The 21,915-nt window shown below is 40.5% G+C and overlaps 1 protein-coding gene across 1 annotated transcript in view; it reads left to right on the plus strand.

The window, feature by feature from the left end:
• CFAP54 (cilia and flagella associated protein 54) overlaps positions 1–20,195 on the plus strand; it is a 296,556-nt gene extending 276,361 nt beyond the window's left edge. Inside the window, 1 exon segment of the mRNA XM_043562207.1 lies at positions 19,870–20,195. Coding sequence (XP_043418142.1) covers positions 19,870–19,989 — 120 coding nt within the window. The 3' untranslated portion in view covers positions 19,990–20,195.
• The last annotated feature ends 1,720 nt before the right edge of the window (positions 20,196–21,915 follow it).

Genomic DNA, 21,915 nt, shown 5'->3' on the forward strand with positions numbered 1-21,915 from the left:
TAAATAAAGTTTTATTGGCATACAGCATGGTCATTTGTTTGTTTATGATCTATAGCTGCTATGAGCTACAGCGGCAGAGTTGGGTGGTTTTGACAGAAACCATATGGCACACAAAGCCTAAATTATTTATTTTCTGGCCCTTTCCAGAAAAAAAAAAAATTTGCTAACCCCTGTGATAGAAAGTAACCGGGAATGGGCGACAGGTTAGGTAAGGTGGTCTGGGAAGACCTCTCTTAGGAGATGCCATTTGAGGTAAGACCTACACTGTGTTCCTCCCACTAGATCATCAGCTTCTTAGAGCAGGAGCAGTACTATCTTAATTTTTGAATACTTACAGTGCTTAGTACAGTGTATTGCTTGGTTACTGTTTCTTAAATTAAATTCCCCTAAGTTTTAAGTATCTGAAATTTAACATTTGCCTTAATTTTTTTTTCATTTGGCCATTCATGTCCTTTTCCCATTTTTTTAATGGGAACCTAATTTTGTATTACAGAAATACATAGATTTACCATGGGAGACATTATAATAAAAATCAAGTTTAACCTAATTTTGTGCAAACTGTGGTTGAAAACAGGTCACAGAAAAAAGAGCTGTTATTTAAGATACATGATTTATTGCATTAACGGGCCTTAGCGTCTGACCGACCTGGGTTGGAATCCTAGCCTTGAGTGTTATTAGTTGTGTGACCCTAGACAAGTTATTTAGCCTCTCTAAGCCTCAGTGTTCTCATACTTGAAGCGGGGGTAATAATGCCAACCCTTCACAGCCGTGAGAACTAAAGGAAATCATATATGTTAAGTATCAGAAATAGAGCCTCACATAAATAAATGCTTAGTAATTATTAGCTCTTTAGGTGTCATCATCATTTTCATCCCTACCATGGTCGTGCTTTCCATGTATGAATTCTTCATCCCTGAGTCAACTAATTTCAAACAGATATTTAGGATGCAAATTTGTTCTGAAATATTGATAGAAAGGGAGAGTAATTGTGTTAAAGATTACTGGCTGGCTCAGTCAGTGCAGCCTGCGCCTCTTGATCTCAGGGTTGTAAGTTTGAGCCCCACATTGGATGTAGAGATTAATTAAGAAAAATCTTTTAAAAAGAGAGAGAGAGAGAGAGAGAGAGAGAGAGAGAGAGAAGGAAAGAACCAGGAACCATTTTCTTTGTCTGGGATGTAAACCACTATTGAACCCTGGAGGCATTAGGTCAGCCTGCAGGATCCTGACTTGAGGTCCCCACAGTGAAAGGGTCCACCAGTCCAGGAGAAGGGGCCCCCAATTGAACCCCATGCTAATACCTTCATTGAAAGCCAGCCTTACCTAGTAGTGCCTGGGGGAGGTGGGGCATGGGAGTGTCAGAGCTTGTTCCTAAAACCAAATTGTTAGACAAAGAAAATTACATGCCTTAGTGAAGCCATTTTTGTCACTGAGATGAGAGTCTGCTGTGCAATTCGGTTCCTTACTGAACATACGTATTACAGTCGCCTTCGCCTGTACTGCGTCTTCCCGATTAAAACAAATATTGCCACGCACAGCCTGTGACAAAAACACAGAATAGCAAGAACATGGAGAAAAGAAACGAGTGCTCCATGCCAACCTTCTTAGCGAGTAATCACAGGATATAAATGACTGTTAGTTTTCATTTCTGGTGTATCAACAACAAAGCGATCCTTCCCTTGCCTACATAGGTTCAAATTATTGCAGTTTCCAAGTTGTCAGGTAAGACTCAAACATGATGCTAAAAATATGCTTTCTGTCCTTGCTGTGACTGACCAAGGGGAGGACTAAATCATTATATACAACTGTCTGCTCATCAGTAATTATTGAGTTCCAACTGCCCTCAGAGCATGGTGTAGTTACTTCTGTTGCTGCAAAAGCAGCATAGGTTAAAGTTCCTGGGTTTGGTTAAATCAAATATTTTCCTGTTGGTTCACATGATACAGATAAATTTATCATGTGTGTGTGCATGTTTGTGTGTGTGTGTGTGTGTGTGTGTGTGTACAGAACTGACCGGAGTCATACAGAATCAGTATGGAAGGAAATTCCTAGGAGCAGATCCTGGTTTGAAGGTGGAAAAGGTGATCCTAAGCCAAGAGAGATAAGACACATTGTATGAGAAGACTGCAAATTAGTTTCTCTTGGCTGCATAATTTGGTAGGAGTTCTTTTAGTTCAGGATTTCTAGCTAGACCTAGCATAGTGCCTGGCGAATAATAATGATAATCATCATTAAAATGCAAATGCCACTACTAGCAACAAGTTTTATCGAGCACATGGCCTGTGCAGTCACTGTCCGGTGTTTTACATACAGTATGTCATTGAATATTACAAGAACTCTGTGAAGTTGGTTACTATTATTATCCCCACATTAGAAATGAAGAAATTAAGCAGCATGTTCAGGATCCTGTACCTTGTAAGTGGAGGAGGCAGGAGTCAAATACAGTTCTGCTTAAATCCAGGAACTGCATGTTTTGCTAAACTACACCCAGAAAATGTTTCATTAGAATAGGGAGCATATGCTACAGGGAATTGAGGAGTGAGATGTGAGAGAGTGAAAGTTGCACCAGTACATGAATCTTCAGGAAGGTTTGGGTGAGAAGTCTGGGGGGGTAGGAGACGGGCTGCGATGGGAGGAGAGAGCTAGCAGGGGTGGAGCCTGCCTTTCTAGAAGAGAAAAGGACAAATGATGGAGGCGGGGCCTTCGGGGAGAGGGTGGGAACATAAAGACCTTGACAGCACAAGTGAGAGAACTGACTGGGAACAGAGGTAAGACTCCTCTTTCTCTAGGTCTTGAGGTGGCAGATTAGGTGAGAGGGAGTGTGAGTAAGTATGTAAGAAAAGGGTGGGAGAAACTGGGGCAGTTCACACCCGGAGGTTTTCACACTCTCCTTGAAGTGGAGGCGAGTTTACCTCCTGTAGGGTGGGCAGGAGGCTGAGTGTCTGGTCTCCAAGGGAAAGATGAAGGTCTCGAGCGTTCACAGTCATTGGGTGTGAGGAGCGAGGAAGCTGACCAAGGACAAGAGGATTGAAGGCCACGCTGAGATTTAGAAGTCATACGTTCGTTAGAGAACCAGGCATCTTTGCTTGTGGGTTTTTTCTAGCCACCCTTGCCTTCCTGGACATGGAGTGGAAAATGCCAACGGCGGTCAAGACAAGAGAAGAGTACTAGCGAGGCAGCTGACCGCGTGCCAGAGGCTTGGTGGATTGCGGCAGCCATGAATTTACCTCATAATAGATCCCGAAACTCCTTCCTTCTACTCTGAGAAAGCACCAGGATGGCCCGATGTCTGCCATTGTTTCTCAAGCCCCAGCTGCACATAAAATAGTTTAATAATGCAATATGTTTTCTTAAATGTAGCTTGAATTTAGTGTAAAAAAAATCCTTAATGACAGTTAAGTTCTAATGACTTCCACTGCATTATTTATGTACATCATGTGACTTCCTTTTCACACAGTTGAATTTAGTGTACACATGGTCTCTTATTTCTGATTCTTAAAATGATCATTTTTTAATGTTTATGATTAGATATTGACATCAACCACATGGTGGCCACTAAAATGATCATTATCTTTAGGCAGGTTTGGGTAAGAAGTATAGGGAGGGCAGAAGAATAGGTAGAGGGAGACACAGAGTCAGATATATTAACCTCTCTTAGTTTAGTCATTAGCATCTTTCATTTTATGTCTGAGGGTATTGATTCTATCATGTGGCCACCTATACCATATGACCCCTTATGATTTCATGGCCCTGGCCATCAGCTGGAGGATCATTCCACAATGCTAGCTAGCATCTTATCTTTTTCTGGGTTATCGTGGTAAATGGGAAATAACACATGTAATATGTTAACCTAACTCAGACTGCCTTCTTGTGATCACTGTCTCTCAAACCCATGGTTTAGATCTCTGTGCTTAGTTTTTACCAAAATAAGTTCTAATGATGTGCTTCCATATTTGTCTCCCCTACTAGAGCAGATTGGGTCTTATATAATAAGATTGGATCTTATTACATTTCTATTCTCACTGCCTTGCCCAATGCTGGTTCTCATGAAGGTGTTCAATAAATGCTTTGTTAAATCAATGAATGTTCTTGATACATCTTCCAGAGATCCCCCTGGGTTGCAATCTGGACATTATCAGTGACTCTGAGCTCATCAACTCCATGCATTTGAATAGTAGACATTTGTCAAGTGCTTTCTCTGTGCCAGACGTTGGGCTAGACTTTGGGATACAAAAGTAAAAACCAGAGTCCCTGCCTTCAGTTTAGCAGGAGAAACAGACAAATACAGAAGTAATTACAGTACAGGGTAAAACGGAGGCCTGGGGGCCAGACACCCCTCCCTCAGTAATAATATCAGTTAATATTCTGGTATTATCCTGGCATAATTCTGAAGGTGAGAAATTCCCTGTGGTGTCTTTTGAGAAGGGTTCAATAGTTCCCTATAAGAAATCAAGTTAGTAGAAGCTCCTGTGGCCCATGGTTAGGAGTTTTAATTACTTTGGAAAATCATCGGAAGGCAGTAGAGAATCCTTAGGTAGATATAAACATGATCAAGGGTGCCTGTGAAAGCCTTTTCCTCTGATTAGGAAGACCTTTGAAAGAAGAGGCAGTAAACCCAAGTCCTCATTTTGGCAGCAGACTCAGTGGTAAGAGCATGATTTTATGGCTTTGTTCATGGGGATGGAAAGAACAGAACAAATCCCAAAAGCCCTGGATACACAAATAAAGACAATAGTTTTTTTGTTTTTTTTTTTTTAAAGTCAACTCAGTTACAAGCTGCAGCTGAGTACATGGCACCATGCTGGCTCCGCTGGAGCAGTCAGAAGTGAGAAAGACAAAGTCCTTGTCCCAAAGAGGCTGACAGTCTAGAAAGGAGTAAGGCTAATGCCTAATGAAGACAACAGCTGTGGCTTTAAAATGGATGATTGTTTTGCATAAAAGGGGGAGGAGGAAGGAAGAGGTAACAGAGCTTAAAAGACCTGCCCAAAGTCACCACAGCTGGTAACTGTCCCAGCCAAGACCGGCAGACTCCAGAGCCTGTGCCCGGACCATTATCATGACACTGAAGCCAGCAGTATCCCACTTTTTCAATTTGGGTGCTCTTGGCCTTTCACAGGGAGGGGCTGGATCGAGGGAGAGTTAGAGTCAGCGTTTGGCAAGTGGTGCACGCGGTGGCTTGTGCACAGGCTTGCTTGTGAGCGCAGCTGCCTGGTTCCAAATCCCAGCCCAGCTTTGATATTTGCTAGTTGTGTAAACTTGGGAAAGTTGTTTAACCTCAAGGCTTCAGTTTCCCTATTTGTAAAATGACAATAAAAATAGTACTTACCTCATAGGTTTGTTGTGTGGATTCGATGAGTCAATCCATGTAAACTCACAGAACAGTGCCAGGCACAATCCTAAACAAAACATTGTTATCATCATCGAAGAGCTATCTGAGTTCCCTTGCAGTTAGTTCCCTTGCTCCCCTGTAAGTAGGGGAGCAGCTCTAGTGGAACGGCAACATGCCTGAGATGAAGCCTCTGAGTACATTCCTGAAAGAGAGGCTGAAAGGGAAGCTGCGGTAATTCCGGTGCTAGGAATGGCTGCATGCATCACTTTTAACCACATACATTTCCCATTTTCATTGTTCCAGTTACTGTTGTTCTATAACAAAGCACCCCAAACTTAGTGGCATAAAACGACCACCATTTCACTAAAATGCCGGTCACATGTTTGCAAAGGACCTCACAGGACAATTGGTCTCCGCTCCATGATACCCGGGGCATCAGCTGGATAGACCTGAAGGTTGGGGATGATTCAGATTCCGAGGGCTGGGATCCCTGAAGGCTCAAAGGCGAGTTTGGTCTGGTGCTTGACGCTGGCTGTTGACTATGGGGCTGGGAACGCAGATTGGACTGTGGGCCGGAACATGACACGTGACCTCAGTGTGCCCGGTTGGGCCTCGGCGCAGTGTAGTGTCTGGGTTTCAAGAACGAGCCTTCCAAAAGAATCAGGCAGAAGCTCTATCACTGTTTATGCCCTAGCTTTTACAGTTACATAATGGCTTTTCCCTGCGAGTCCCAAATCCACCCAGATCCAAGATTGGACACAGATTCCACCTCCTGGTGGGAGGAGTGTTAATATCAAATTATAAGAAGGGCATGTGGGTCGGGAGCTATTGTTGCAACCATTTTGGGAAAATGCAATCTGCCACGACATCCAGTAAAGCTCTCCCAATTTGTGGGCCTCTTCCTACTCTGAGCAGAGGCCGCTCCTGGCAACTTACTTAGGCAATTTTTAAAATTAGTCAGCAACTCTCCCCAAAGATGCTCAGTAACTGTCCTGAAGTTGCTGAGTGTGTTTATACTGAGGATAACCTAGGTGGGTTCTCAGAGCAGCCTTTGAAGTGATCTGGGAGGTTTTTCTGGATCGTAGGTGGGGTTATATAGTCCCAATTTATGTGGGAGAGCCTCTACTTCCCATTTTTTAGGCTGTTAAATCCTAGAGGGTGATGCTAAGCTATTTAATTTCCTTCAGCTAATTTTATTACATTACCGTGTGCCTCTTGGTTTCTTTTTAGCATAACTTTCCAAATGGTGGCAATAACAATACTCTCTTTAAAATGTCGCTTACAGCATTGGGCTTAAGGTTTCACATATTCTAGGGTAGGTGTTTACTAAGTATTTAAAATTTAATTTTACTAATATTATAATTGGTTAAGTTGAGAGTTGCAGATTTTCTTTCCTTTTCTTTTCTTTTCTTTTCTTTTCTTTTCTTTTCTTTTCTTTTTCTTTTTTTTTTTTCTTACCAGCCAAAAGCTGTCTGAATAGATTTTATGGGCATCTAGAATTACATCTTTCTTCTGTGAGACATTATCATTCTGTCCTCAAGTGAAGAGTCTCCTTTGTGTTTAAGTTCATGAGACATCCACTTAATATTCTTATATTCTTTTGAAGACAATGCCAGATGACATCAGTTCCACACTGCTTTTAAAACACAGCCCTGACTTTGATTCCATCCTCTCACTGTTCACTTCTAGCTGTCAAATTTGGCTAAGGGAAAAAGAAACCCTTAAGAAAAGGCCAGGCTATTAATGTGCTCTTCAAAATGCTAAGAAAAGGCTAAGCTGTTTATAGCATTTTCAAAATGCTCATCTCTCAGAGATTTGCCAGCAATAGTGTCAAGGTGAAATATGCTCTCGCTCATCATGGAACCGAGAGCCTTTGTGCTATCTGTGCTCAAAGTGCTGGTCCTACTCTTGTTAGACGCGCAATTTGCTGGTATAATGATACTTGGATATAATTTAAACCAAAATATAATCTCGAACCTGATATTGTGTGTTTACCATCTAAGTGGCAAGAAGTGTGTAGATTGCTGCATCGAGCAAGCCCGGCTTCATTCAGGATAGAAGAGCAGTTCAGAACCAAAGGGACGGCTTCCTGAAGTTTAGTCATTCTGGAGAACTTCGAAGGAGGTGAAAGGCAGGGGTACCATTAGCAAATCTGTCTATTGCTTTTCAATGTGCTGAAAACTGAGTTAAACATTTAGTTTCATTTACTTCATTCATTTTGCTAAATGGTTTTGTCTTGATTAATAAACTGTGCCCTTAACAATGGGATTATCTTTTCATGTCAGGAGGGTATTGACCTTTGCCTCATATAGCTGAGTCAGTTGGCAAGCTTTGGAAATTCTCTGCACAAATGTTCTTTTTTTTTTTTTTTCTTTTCAACGTTTTATTTATTTTTGGGACAGAGAGAGACAGAGCATGAACGGGGGAGGGGCAGAGAGAGAGGGAGACACAGCATCGGAAACAGGCTCCAGGCTCTGAGCCATCAGTCCAGAGCCTGACGCGGGGGTCGAACTCACGGACCGCGAGATCTTGACCTGGCTGAGGTCGGACCCTTAACCGACTGCGCCACCCAGGCGCCCCGCACAAATGTTCTTTATATTAAAATAAATCCGCGAAGAAGGAGCAGGTGTAAATTTACCCATTTCCCTTGTCAATACTTTGGACACTAGCCATTCGAGAGTTTTGCTCTCATTCTGCCTACATCTCAGGCAGCTAACACCTTTATGTTCTTTTCTGAACCACCTGTGAGAACATGGTATCGTAGGAAGAGTGAACCCTTGTGGACAAGTCACCCACCTGTTGCAGTCTGCTGAAGATCTCAGAAGCAGTGTGTCAGCGGATAAAAACATGACTTAATTCTTGGTTCCACCGTCTATTGACTGTATGTATGGCTGTGAGCAAGTTACTTTAAATTTTTTTTTTCAACGTTTTTTATTTATTTTTGGGACAGAGAGAGACAGAGCATGAACGGGGGAGGGGCAGAGAGAGAGGGAGACACAGAATCGGAAGCAGGCTCCAGGTTCTGGGCCATCAGCCCAGAGCCCGATGCGGGGCTCGAACCCACGGACCGTGAGATCGTGACCTGGCTGAAGTCCGACGCTTAACCGACTGCGCCACCCAGGCGCCCCTTCAAGTTACTTTATATCTGTGTGCTTCAGTTCCTGGTCTGTACATTCTCCTCATGGAGAATCACATTAGAAAAGCACGCAACACATTTGGTATAGTGTCAGTGTAATGCCGTTGGTAAGTATTCAGTACCCTGTGCTCGTCTTTATCTTTTCCAGCCTTAAATAATGTGAAATGAGGCTCGGGTTACTTGACCATTAGAAACTACCTTCATTAGTGGCTTTTGGCCTACCTAAATATTTGCTAATTTTCAACAGAGTAATTAGACATTTAATAAATGTATTATTCATATTATTTTTCCATCCTTTTTTAATTAAACTTTTTATTTTGAGATAATTATAGATTCACTTGCAATTATAAGAGACAATATAGAGAGATCCTGTGTACCTTTTAGCCAGTGTTTTCCCAGTGGTAACATCTTTCAAAACCGTAGTGCAATATCACCACCAGGATGCTGACATTAATAGTCAGGATACAGAACAATTTTGTCACTACAAGGACCCCTCTTGTCCTCTGATAGATACCTCACTTCCTACCCCCCCACCACTGTCCCTAATTTCTGACAATTACTAATCTGGTCTCCGTTTCTACAATCTTGTCATTTTAAGAATGTTGTATAAAAGGAACCATACAGTATGTAACCTTCGGGGGTGTCATTTTTTTCACTCGGTGTAATCCCCCAGAGAGCTGTTAAACTATACCTTGATGAACCAAGTATTCTTATGAACATCGGCACATTTTATTTTAGCCATGGAATTACCATTAGTCAACAGTGCCTGCTGCGATACCCGGCACGTACCGCTGGCACACGTTCAGGGAAGCTCAGGACTGGATTTTCACTCCACCTCCTTCCATCCTTCCTCCTCCTCCTATCTGGCCTTTTTCTCTTTCCTTGCCCCCTTCTTCTGAGCACACTCTTACTAATATTGACAAACAAAGGCTAAATACTCAACTTAGGCATTTTAAAAAGAGTTCAGTGAAATGATTTAATGTGAAAATCCTTCATAAATTGCAAACTCTATTAGACTTTCTATCAGAAATTGCTGGTCAGTGTTGGCCACGGTGTAAGAGTGGTTTGCAGCAGCTTGCTGTATATGCTGATAAATGAATAAAGAAGTCAGCGTGAGCAGTTTTTCTTTCCACACCATGCACAAGAGGTCTGCCCTCCAGTTTGCTATTGCAAGTGGAAGCTACTAACTACCAAAGCTTGTCATGCTTTGGTTCTAAGCAACAAAGTCCCAGGAACAAAATGCAAACTTTAGTTCACGTTCTTTATTAAGCCTTTGTTCTAAAAAAGAGCCTCGTGTTTCTAGTTTCCAGGCTATAAGCCCAGTGATCTCTTTCATAAAAAAGCACCAAGACTTGCCAAGTATTATTGCAACTCTGGGGTTTTCACTTCTGTGTCCCAGGTCAGAAGCCCACAGGCAGACTGGACACAGCCCTTCAGGAGGGAGCCCAGCTTCAGGATACCGAGTTACAGCCTTTCTTTGCTGCTGAGATTCAAAGTCCTGACCTTTAAGTGGAGTTAAACTCTCACTCTGATGGAATTCTCTCCGTGTATACTATAAGGGAAGGAGAAACTTGCTAGAGCATGGCTGTTTTAGACAGGATGGGGCAGGGGTTGCTGTACTGACAAATAAACCCCAAATCTCAGTGGCCATAAAGGTTCATTTCTTTTTCAAACAAAGTTCAGTGAGGGTTGGACGACTCCTTCTACATGTAGCTATTCTGTCTGGACTACATGGGCTCCAACATCACCACTGCAGGGGAAGAGGACTGGAGGACTTCCCCAGAGGTTTTTAAGTAGGGTGGCCACTCATCTCGACTGGCCTGAGACGGTCATAACGTATACCTGTTGATTCGGAATAATGCTTAAGAAATTTTCCTCTTATTTACTTTTATTCTCCTTTTATTTCCTTTTTCCTTTTATTCCTTATTTATGTCCTAGTTTAGGCAATAAATTAAGGTGACCATTTCCAAGAGCCAGTATGGAATGGCTATCATAATTTCCGTTCATAGCATATTGGCTTCAACCTGATGTGCAAGGGTGTGGAAAATTGTAGAGAAACCAGTACATATTATAGTGAACACTGATAACTTCTGGAACAATAGTCATTTTACAGGAATGCCGTGAATTTTGATTGATTGATTGATTGATTGTTTTCATTCCGGTATAGAATTATGCAGTGGTATATTCATTTCAGGAGTTCCAGATAGTGATTCAACAGTTCTATACATTACTCAGTGCTCGTCATAAGCGTACTCTTAATCCCCTTCACCTACTTCACGCATCCCCCCCCCCCACCTCCCTTCTGGTAACCATCAGTTTGTTCTCTATGGTTAAGAGTCGGCTTCTTGGTTGGTGTCTCTTTTTCTTTGTTCATTTGCTTTGTTTCTTAAATACCACATACAAGTAAAATCATATGGTATTTGTCTTTCTCTGACTGACTTATTTCACTTGGTATTATATACTCTGTAGCTCCAACCATGTTGTCACAAATGATGCTATGAATTTTTAAATAGAAACAATTCAATAACTTCAGTGACCCAAACTTTGTTGAGCAGATATGATATAAATAGGATGTTCTTATGAGCTAAACCTTATTATTTAATTACTTATGTGGTAGGCTGAATCATGGCCCTCCAGAGATATCCACATCCTAATCCCCAGAACTTTTACCTTGTAAGACAAAAAGGGCTTTGCAGATATGATTAAATTAAGGATATTGAGATGGGGAGATTATTCTGGCCTATCCAGGTAGGCCGTAAGTGTAGTCACAGTATCCCTATTTGACATCAGTAGGAGAAGGCATGTGATGATGGAAACAGGACTGGAGTGAATGCTTTAAAGCAGCTACAAATCAAGGAGCACAGGTGGTCTGTAGAAGCCATGAAAGGCAAAGAAACAGATTGTCCCCTTATAGCCCCCAGAGAGAACAAGCCCTGTTGGCATCTTGATTTGTGCACAGTGAAAGTGAATTCCAATTTCTTATCTACAGGACTGTAAGAGAGCACATTTGTGTTGTTGTAAGCCACGAGGTTTGTCACAAATTTGTAACAGCAGCAATCAGACATGAATGTGCATGTATGTTCTGATGTTCAATGTTTGACTTTAGATTTCTGTTTCTAGTGAGATGCTATGATTATCCTTATATTACACGTGAGAAATTTAAGTGACTTGCCCAAGCTCCCTCAGCTAGTCCGTGTCAGAACATCCATGCCCAGGCAGATTGACTCCTCAGAATGTGTTCCTAACCACTCTGCCGCACCGCCTGTCCCCTGCAGCCCAGGCTGGCCTCTAAGGTTCCTCCTGGCATGGCATGTGTGTCAACCACAGAATGTCCCTTCTCCCTGCAGCCTCTGTTCCCAATTCCACCTGATTTCAATCCCCTGCTCCTCCTGTGGGCTCCGTGGCACTCTGGACCCTTTCCCAGCTTGACTTTTAGAAATTTTATGGAAGCTTCTCAGGGTTCCGTGGGGGAATTTCTCAAGTAAAATTTAGCTTAGGTGAAATTACTGAATTTCTTCATATTTAAGTTTATGGAAAGATATTATTTGAGGGAAGAAATTATTTCTGAATCTTCCTCCTATTCTTTGTTTTCTAATTCTTCTCATACTCCAGAAGGGACACTGTTCCTCAGGGTAATCAAATAACATGATTAATAGGAGTTTTACTGAAAATGTGTTAAGCTTGTTCTACCATGACCCAGAAAAGCAAGCAGCATCTGGAAGTCTGGTGTAAGAATTCTTACTTAGTTATTACTTCAAATCTCCCTTTGGCTTGTATCACTTGTATACTAGTGTGTGTGTGTATATATATATATATATTTTTTTTTTGCCATATTGCCAGTTGCTTGATGGTTCTATAGTTAACCGTTAAATTAAATATTTGCGCCTCTCATGGCCCCTCCACTGAGACCCCCAGATCTCCCTTCAGGACTGAAGAGCTTATTTTCCCAGCTCTGGGAAATGTACCGACAGTCCTGAGTTCTCAACCCTCTTCAAAAATGCCCATGGGGGGAAAAGAGATGGCCTCCTTTTGCGGGGCTGGGGGGGGGAAGTCTGGTTGATATGCAGTACAAAGACCTGACCCCTCCACCACAATTCAGAGCATCTCTGAAGGGTCATCCCAGCTTCAAAACTCCCTCTCCGTGGGGTTGGCTGAGCCCTTTGTTGTGACTGCTCCTCTCTCTCTCTGCTAATCCTGCTTTCTTTCCTTTCCTATGGGTGTTGATCCCAAGAGCATTCTGAGTTCCGTCTCAGAATCTGTTTCCAGGAACCCAAACCTCAGCAATGAGTTTAAAAAAAAATGAAATCTCTGACTGCTGATGAATACATGAGTGCTCAATTAATTCTTATTTATTGGAATTAGAAGAATTTCAAAGGAGATAGGAAGCATACTTTCTGGCTTAAAGTTTATTTCCTAATGAAGAAGTAAAGACAAAACATCACCCACATGTCACCCAATCATGATTAAAACTACATTCTACAATGTGACCCCTGAGTTAACCACATTTTCTCTTGACCTCCATTTGACAGTTAATTTACAAATGAAATAAACTCTGTAAAACAAAGACTCCAGCCTACCTGCAAGCCTCAATAAATGCTGGCTTCCTTTCTTAGGAAAAGCTTTTTTTTTTTTTTTCAGAATAGAAAAACAAAGACTTGGTAAAGCTTTAAAACTATTTCTCAAAATAAAGGCAGTGATGTAACATGATATAATCACATGTAAGTACTAGCTTAGAATTTATATTCTTGCATCTCCAGAGAGAGTGAGAAATAAGCATTCAATTTTATAACACATTGAATACAGGCATTTCTGTCAAATCCTCCATCCAAGACACTTCTCCTTTAACTCTTTCCCCAAAGCCCTGATTATAAGCACTGAACCATTGGCCATGAACTTGCACCTAGCCTTTATGCCCCATGCACTTCATTGTTGGTTGCATAACTCATCCTTCCTGTTCTGATTAGAGCTTTTGATATTTTAAAGGGGATTTGCCCTGTTTGAGACCCTTTATTAGTTCTTTATATGGCAAAAAATACTTTCCTGGAGAGAGAGGGGGAGAGCAGCTGTTCTTTCTGCACAATAAGGTGTCATATTTCAAAGACTCTTTTCTCTGGGCCATAGTCTCTTGAGCAGTTAGAATAAGCCCGGTATGTACAGCCTAAACTCCAACTTTTTTCTTAAAGATCTCTTTTGGCCTTATAGGATTGTTTCTTGAATAGTTCCCTATAAAAAGCAAAGCACACACCCATAATGGAGATACCACTGCCAGCTCAATCGCTTTTCACTAAGTAGTGCCTCAGCTTGGCCTGGGAAGGGGTATGGAGAGCAATATCTGCCAAGGAGGAGGGGGGTGTAGGAGAATGTCCCAAAGACCCCAGAGACTCTCACTAGCTGAGCACTGCCCTAATCTACATGATACCAAACATGACTATTAGGGGGGTTTTCCTGACACCAACTACTTCTGCGATTCTCTGACACCAACTGGGGGTCTAACCATTCGAGTCAGTTCCAACACTACTACCAGAGTTAGGGTAGACTTCACAGATTCAAGGTTTAATCCAAGACTGACCCCACTTTAGATTCTGGCTACCATCTTCAGATTTGATAATTCACTAGAATGAATCACAGAACTCAGGAAAGTGCTTCGCTTACAATTACCAGTTTATTATAAAGAATACAACTGAGGAATAGTCCCATATAAGACATGCATAGGGCAAGATCTTGTGTGTGTGTTTGCGGGGGGGGGGGGGAGCAGAGGCAGACCTGCTATGCCCTCTCTGAGTGTCCCACACTCCGAGCATGTCAACGCATTCACCAACCAAGAAGTTCCTTGAAATCTGTCCTTACGAGGTTTCTATGAAGGTTTCATTACAGGAGCTCAACTGATTAAATGGTTGGCTGTTGTGATCAAATTCAGTCTCCAGCCCCCCTCCTTTCCCCAGAGGTCAGGGCTAGGGCTGAAAGTTCCATCCTTCAATCACATGGTTGGTTTTCCTGGTGACCAGCCCCTGAAGCTATGGGTCCCCTGCCCCACAGTCATCTTATTAGCATACAAAGGAAAATTCCCAAGGATTTTAAGAGCTTTATGCCAGGAACCTAGGACAAAGAACAATTACTTATTTCTTATTATACCATAGCTATAAACTATGAACATAACCTAAAATTGAATTTCAAACATACACCCAATGGATGTAGTCCCCCTCAATATGTCTTCCTTCATCGAGACATTTTTCATGTATTCCAAAACATTTTTGGCATCTTTTTGGGTATGAGGAGAGACAGGGTCCTTTAGTGTTGCCGAACAGTTTTTAAACTGACTGAAACATTTGGTTTCCTGTACGTGTAGGACAACGTGTCTGAGCATACATTGTCCTTTACTAACAGATGAACTCTGTTCAAGAGCTCAAGGAAATGCCATGCACAGCTGAGGCTCAGTGGTGGGACAGTGACAGTGACGATAGCTGCGGTGATGATGATGGTTTGTGAAGAATCAGTCCTATTCATAGACAGTGTGACATTTGAAACAATTCTCTGTACAAATGCTTTCTCTCCCATATCCCATCTTTAATTTCTAATTTTCTTGTTCTCAGCAAGGTGTCTTTATAATAATGTTATTTCTTTAAAATTTAATTTTAGAAGATTTCTACCATCTTACCAAAATGACCCTTGATCTCATATTATGTTAAGAAACCTTTATTCCTGTCATATTTAAAGTTTTATTATCCCCAAATTGGAGTGATAAAAAAGATAATCTTGTTCTCGGCAAAGTGTGAAATGTCCTGTGGTCTCGCAGAGTTGCATACAACTCTCCTTCTCACCTTCTTAAGAGTTGGGTGCTATTTCTGTTAGGTCGCGGAGGATAACGTCTACTGTTGTTAGTCATTCATGATACGGAGTCTTAAGGAAGCCAGTATCATATTATCCTTTCTGCCTTGGAATGTATATTATTCCCCAGTCTGAAAAAAATATCCAATAAATTATTAACTTCAAAGACTCAGATGACATATTGAAATAGACCTATAACGTGGTACAGAAACCTGTATGTGAGAATGCTGGAGGAAATCAGCATTTGTTTTCCTACCCTGAAGCTTTTAAACCTTTTTTTTTTTCATGGCTGTGGCTCTCTGTGTTTTAAAATTCTTGAAAGGAGGTGAAGTTAAATCCATCCATATCACAAAGCCCAGTTTTTGATAACCTGCTTACCTCTTACAAGATCAGGCAAATGTAACTGAGTAGTGGGAATTCCGCTTTCTCCCATTTTTCTTGGTCATTAACGCTTAGAACCAACAAAAAGGCAACTGACACCGTGCTGAGAGAACCAAGAAGAATTCTCAATGTAGGTGCTCAATAAAAACTCATTGGATTGAGGAGAAGAATCATAGATACTTTGAAGATGGTATGATTTTTCTTTCAATCAAGGAAAATTGTTGGAACAAAAGAACAGAAGTAATAAAATCCTTCATTATGATAGATTCTAGTTTTCACGCAGACACTTCTATAAAATATAGCCTTGGCAAATAACCTTTAACTCTCCAATGACTTTCCCAAGCTCCCCTTCAAGACAAGCTCAAGTCCTGGCAATGAACCCCTTCAGTGTTTCTCAACCTGATTAACTTTTTCCCCTTCTTCATATTATTTCAGACTTCTATCCTTTCTAGGAAGCCAGAATCATCACCATTTCTTTAATACTGCTCCTTGCAAGCATAACCTACTTGAACTAATTTTCGGTCTGCTTACCTGCCAAGCCGTTCCCTTCCTTTCTCTCCACAAAGCCTTTCTTGATCCAGGAAAAGGAACCAGGATTCCTCGGTATCTTATCCAGGACAATCCAGACTCAAAGCTACTTACGAAAGACATAAAAGACTCTCCCATGATTCTATGATTGCTAATCCTGTCTCTATTGAATGGCAAAAAAAGAAATTCAGTAATTTCACCTAAACTTAACTTTACTTGAGAAATTCTCTATGGAAGCCCTAGAAGCTTCCATAAAATTTCTAAAAGTCAAAGCTAGAGAAGGGTCCAGAGTGCCACAGAGCCTACGGGAGGAGCAGGAGACTGAAGTCAGGTGGGATTGGGAGCAGAGGCTGCAGGGAGCAGGGACATTCCGTGGTTGGCACACAAGCCATGCCAGGAGGGACCTCAGAGGCCAGCATTGGCAGCAGGGGACAGGCCGTGCATCAGAGTGGTTAGGAACATGTTCTGAGGAACCAGTGTGTCTGAGTAGAGATCCTGGCTCTGACACTAGCTGAGGGAGCTTGGGCAAGTTGCCTAAAGTCTCTGAGCCTCATGGGTGTGTTCACGTTGTAACCATTATGTGGGCTCACTTTAAATGTCCAGGTATCAAGATGGAGTAGATACAGGTCAAGAAACATGACTAAAGAAACACTTTATCTTTTAACTCTATCATTTTATTTGAAATCCTATAAATTCTAATTTGCAAAATCTTGAACTCTCTGGGGAAAAGATGTAACTCTGACTTCCTAAAGCACGTTCAGATTCTCTTAGTGTTTATAGCGTTGATGTATTTTGACTGTGAGGTAAATTTAGCATTTTCACTAAACTTTAAACTTTTAAAGTTTTCCTAAAACTTTAAAACATTCACAATAATAACCAAATTATAAAATGCCTCGGAATAAACTTAACAAAAATAGTAGAGGACATAAGTAAAGAAAAGGATGAATTTTAGTGGTAGACAGTTTTACAATGTCATTCATTAAATAACACTTCCCCCTTTCCCTGAATTGAAAAGTCAATTAATCCTGTGTTTATGACATCCTATCATCATTTCTAATTAACACTGCATGGGGATTCTCAGCCAGTGAAGTAAAGAAGAAAACAGAAAGGAATAAAGTATGAGAAAGGAAGGAAGAAAGTTCTTATTCTTTATAGACATAGAAAATCCAAAATTGTCTCCTAGGATGAATAAGCGAATTTAGTGAAGTAGGTATAAACATATGAGTGTACATATAACTTTTATTTCTATATAGCAGAAAAATTTATAAGTGAAAAAATTTTAAAGCTATCATTTGCAGTAGTATCAGAAAATTTACACAGACATACAAAGGATGTGGAATAGCCAAAACCATTAAAAAAAAAGAACAAAGCTAATGAAGCTATACTTTTAGTTGTCGAGTCTTATGAAAGAGCTGTAATAATAGTGCGAGATTAAGTATAGATATAGACCGATAGAACAAAATACAGACCAGAAAGAGATGCACACATATGTGGTCCTGTGGTTTATGTCAAAAGTGACTTTGCGGTGCAAGGAGGAAAGAACGGTCTTTTCAACAAGTAGATCTAGGTCAATTTGGTATCTATGTTAATTGCTATAACCTATTTGGAAAGAAATCTGGCAAGAAATGCTAAAATGTGGGGCACCTGCGTGGCTCAGTTGGTTGAGCATCCAACTCTTAATTTTGGCTCAGGTCATGATCCCAGGTTCATGAGATCGAACCCTGCCTTGGGCTCTGTGCTGAGCATGGAGACTGCTTAAGATTCTCTCTCTCTCCCTCTCTGCTCCTCTCCCCTGCTTGCACTCGCTCCCTCTCTAAAAAATAAACATAAAAAATAAAGGAAGTGTTAAAAATGTAAAGGGTAAACACCCTTTGACTAAACCAAACCATCTTAGGGAATCAGTAGTACAGAAATAAAAGCATGTGTACCCAATGATGTATATGAATAGACAAGCATGTACAAAAACTAGAAACAACCTCTATGGTAAGTGATTGAATAAATTAGGATGCGGCCATCCCATGCATTGTTATGTAGCCATTAAAAAGAATGTGTTCGACCATGTTAGTAATGTGTAGCCTTTATTGTGTGTTCATTGTGTGCTAGGCACTGTTCTAAGTATTTATGTGTATAAATTCATCCCATCCTGTAATAGCAATATGTTGTAATAACAATTGTAATTACAATATTATTTCTGTTTCTTGGATGAGGAAGTTAAAATTCAAACAGACCAAATATTTTACTCAAGCTCACATAGCTGGTGTGTGGTTGAGGTCTGAATTTGAATCAAAACAGTCTTACTCCAGAATGCACACTCTTAAACTCAACGTAGTTATTCTGCCTCCCTGAATTGATTAAAGAGGGATTCTTCTTACATATTGGTAACTAAAAAAAGAAAATCATGGAAATCTAGTTATCCCATTTCAAAAAACAAAGGAAAGAGAAAAGGGAAAAGAAAAAACCCACATGAATATACATTTGTTAGAGGATTTTAAAAGTTTTGGAAAGATACTCCTGAAACTAGTAATACTTATTACTTCAGGATTGAGTGAGAAAGGAGGACATTATTAATTTTTTCACCTCTTTATTATTTTAAGTTATAGACAAGTACTGGAATACTTTTGTCATATTTTAATCCAACAAAGTGAAGAAAAAAATAAAAGGCAGCCTCCACTTCTAGATTCACTGAGTTTTCTTAAGAATAAAAGTTTCATTTGGTACGCCTGGGTGGCTCAGTTGGCTAAGTGTCCGACTTCAGCTCAGGTCATGATCTTGCGGTTTGTGAGTTCGAGCCCCACATGGGGCTCAGAGCCTGGCGCCTCCTTCGAATTCTGTGTCTCCCTCTCTCCCTGCCCCTCCTCTGCTCATGCTCTGTCTCTGTCTCAAAAATAAATAAAACATTAAAAAACATTTTTTAAATAAAAAAAGAATAAAAGTTTCGTTTAACAATTGGACAAGAAATTAATAAAACTTTTCTTCTAATTTCTTACCATAATTTAGGCCCACAAGGATCTAATCTGTTATGGTCATTCTGCATGACATTTGCTCATTCATCTTGCAAATTATCTACATCTGCATAAACTAGATTCCCAGGAAACATTGTTTCCACTCCTTCTTGTTTATTCTCTCCTTCTTGCCTGTCTCTCAATGAAATAACCAGTGCTGTGATCATAAAAGCAGTCTTATTTTCTGTCTTTTGTTCTGTTCAGGTGACTTTGGCTGCACTAGTTCTCTGCATGGTCTCCCCGTGTGTCTTTCAGAAAGAGTAAGCTCCAAACAGAATTTGCTTCACTGTGGCAGGATTTAAGCTCAAAGCAAGACAGGGAGATTTTCAACTGGACAACCTGTTAATGGAAGAATGCATTTCGTTAGGAACAGGGCCAAAGTCCGACCTGTAGAATCATACGCAGTGATTATAGAAATGCAAATAGTCCATATTTCTAGAAATGCCTGCTTTTTTATAGGCTAATCTATGAATCTTAATAGGATATAAAAATGATATGTGTGACATTTCAGCAGTGCAGAGACGTGAAACTTTGCATTTTACCTTAGGCAAGAGTTAAATATCTTTCACATAAAATCATTATATGGAATTGGTATTTGTGTGTTTGAGAACTTTACTTCAGCCAACAGTTTGAAACCATGCATTTCATGAACACTTTTTGCTTCTTCTCAGGTCCCATTTGCTATCTCGCTGCCATCTATATTCAATCTTGAGAGACTTTTTGATCTTGCTAACGGTTGTATTGTATCAGGAGGAAGCCTCTTCAACTGGATGGTGTCGATTATTCCCTAAACATTCTTCACATGTTAACCTTATAAAGGATTTAAGTGATACCGTTTTTCTTGGTTTAAATACATTTTTGGAACTGTCTTCTCACAACAAGCAAAATAAAATTGTTTCCTCAAAAATTTCCTCAAAAATTATAGTTTGAGTAATGTCTTAAATTGTATCTGAATTAAATAACAATGCTGTTGCTTATTAAAACAATCTTACAGAACTGTTCCTAGAAAATATGTTTGTGCAAGGTGCAACTATTCCCATGGTCATACAGTTCATGTACAGGTTGTCTTTAGATGTGTCCATAGAACAAGATTGGATTAAAACAGCGGTTCTCAACTGGGGGCAATTTTGCCGCCAGGGGACATGTGACAAGGTGTGAGGACATTTTGGATTGCTGTAACTGGGAGGAGGGTGCTACCCGCCTCCAGTGGGTAGAAGCTAGGGATGCTGCTACCTATCCTAAGAGGCCCAGGAGGGCCCCCCCCCCACGACCAGGGATCATCTGGCCCAGAATGTCAATAGTGCCAAGAGTGAGAAACTCTGGATTAAACCTCAACATGTGGTCGGTTCAACTTTGGAAGTTTGTCTATGTGGTTTGGAAAGAAATCTGTAGCAAATTAAGACCTTTCATATTTTATACTGCTGGGAGCCACATTATATAAAATTTTAGAGCATGAACTATGGAATTATATAGAACTGAGTTTGAACAGTAACTTCACCACTTACCAGTTCTGCTCCTTTAGGAAAGTAACAAATTCTTTAAGCCTTTGTTTGTTTCCTCATTTGTAGCATGGGGCTATTAATAGGATTGCTATGTGAATTAAATTAAGTGAGATGGTGTAATAAAGGACTCAGCGCAATACCTGAGGTGGTACTAATCACCGTGCTGGGAGTTATCATGTCCCTGCCAAGGTGGAGGGGGATCAAGGTGATGGGAGGGTCATCCATTTTCTTTAACATTGAAGAAGGCTACGCCTAAATGCTTCCTACATGCCAGCCTGTTCATGCCATGAACAGCAACAGTAAAATGAAAAAAAAAGTAGGTATAACCTAAATGTATTTTTCTAAAGTTAAATGTGGTTAATTAATTGCCCTTTATCCTGAGATTATGAATTTTCTGCTTCCTATTGGTGTTAAATTGGCTTTTCTTTTATGAAGTAGTGGTAATAGTAGCTGGTAACTATTTACATTTTTTAATGTTCTTACTTTATAATAAAAGAAAAAAGTAGCAACTGTATTCTGGCCCCTGGTTTTTAAAAAATTCACACAGCCATGCAGTTCCAAAGTCCAGGAACAGCCAAGGTAGAATTGTCCTAGAATAGTACATGGAGAAAATGAACCTTAAGCAAGACTTTTAATAATAAGAATTTTCACGGTCAGAAATTTGCTGGTAGGGAGGATGCTGTAGGAGAACAGACGCATAACAATGATAATGAATATGGTTTGTATGTCAAGGACTTTCTTGCTACCTATCTGGAGTGGACAGTCATAATGGAAAATGAGCTAAACTCTAAGAGTGGAACTAGATTGAAGGCTTCAGGCTTGATTCGGTGTATCATAGGGTACTATGACTGGTGATTAAGGAGAGGAGTGACAAATTCCTAGCACTAGTGGAATTTCAGTCAATGTTGAGTGAGTGAAAAAGAATGAATGAATGAATGAATGAAATGATGGTCTGGCTTTCAGAAAAGATATGTATTCAGTATATAATGGAGAGGGAAGAAACAGAGACAGAACAACTGGGATACCATGCTGCAGTGAAAGAAAAAGGAACTATTTCCCTTTGAATTCAGGGAAGAAAATTGCCTGATGACTATACCTTCATATGAAATAAAGTTTGGGTCTTGCAGGAAAGCCACTAAGATATAATGGGTTTTATGTGGTGAGGGCTTCCAAATCCTTTGTCCAGAGACTGGAGCTTATAAGTTTCTCTGGTAG

The sequence above is a fragment of the Prionailurus bengalensis genome, chromosome B4 (assembly GCF_016509475.1).
Source record: "Prionailurus bengalensis isolate Pbe53 chromosome B4, Fcat_Pben_1.1_paternal_pri, whole genome shotgun sequence".
Taxonomy (NCBI): Eukaryota; Metazoa; Chordata; class Mammalia; order Carnivora; family Felidae; genus Prionailurus; species Prionailurus bengalensis.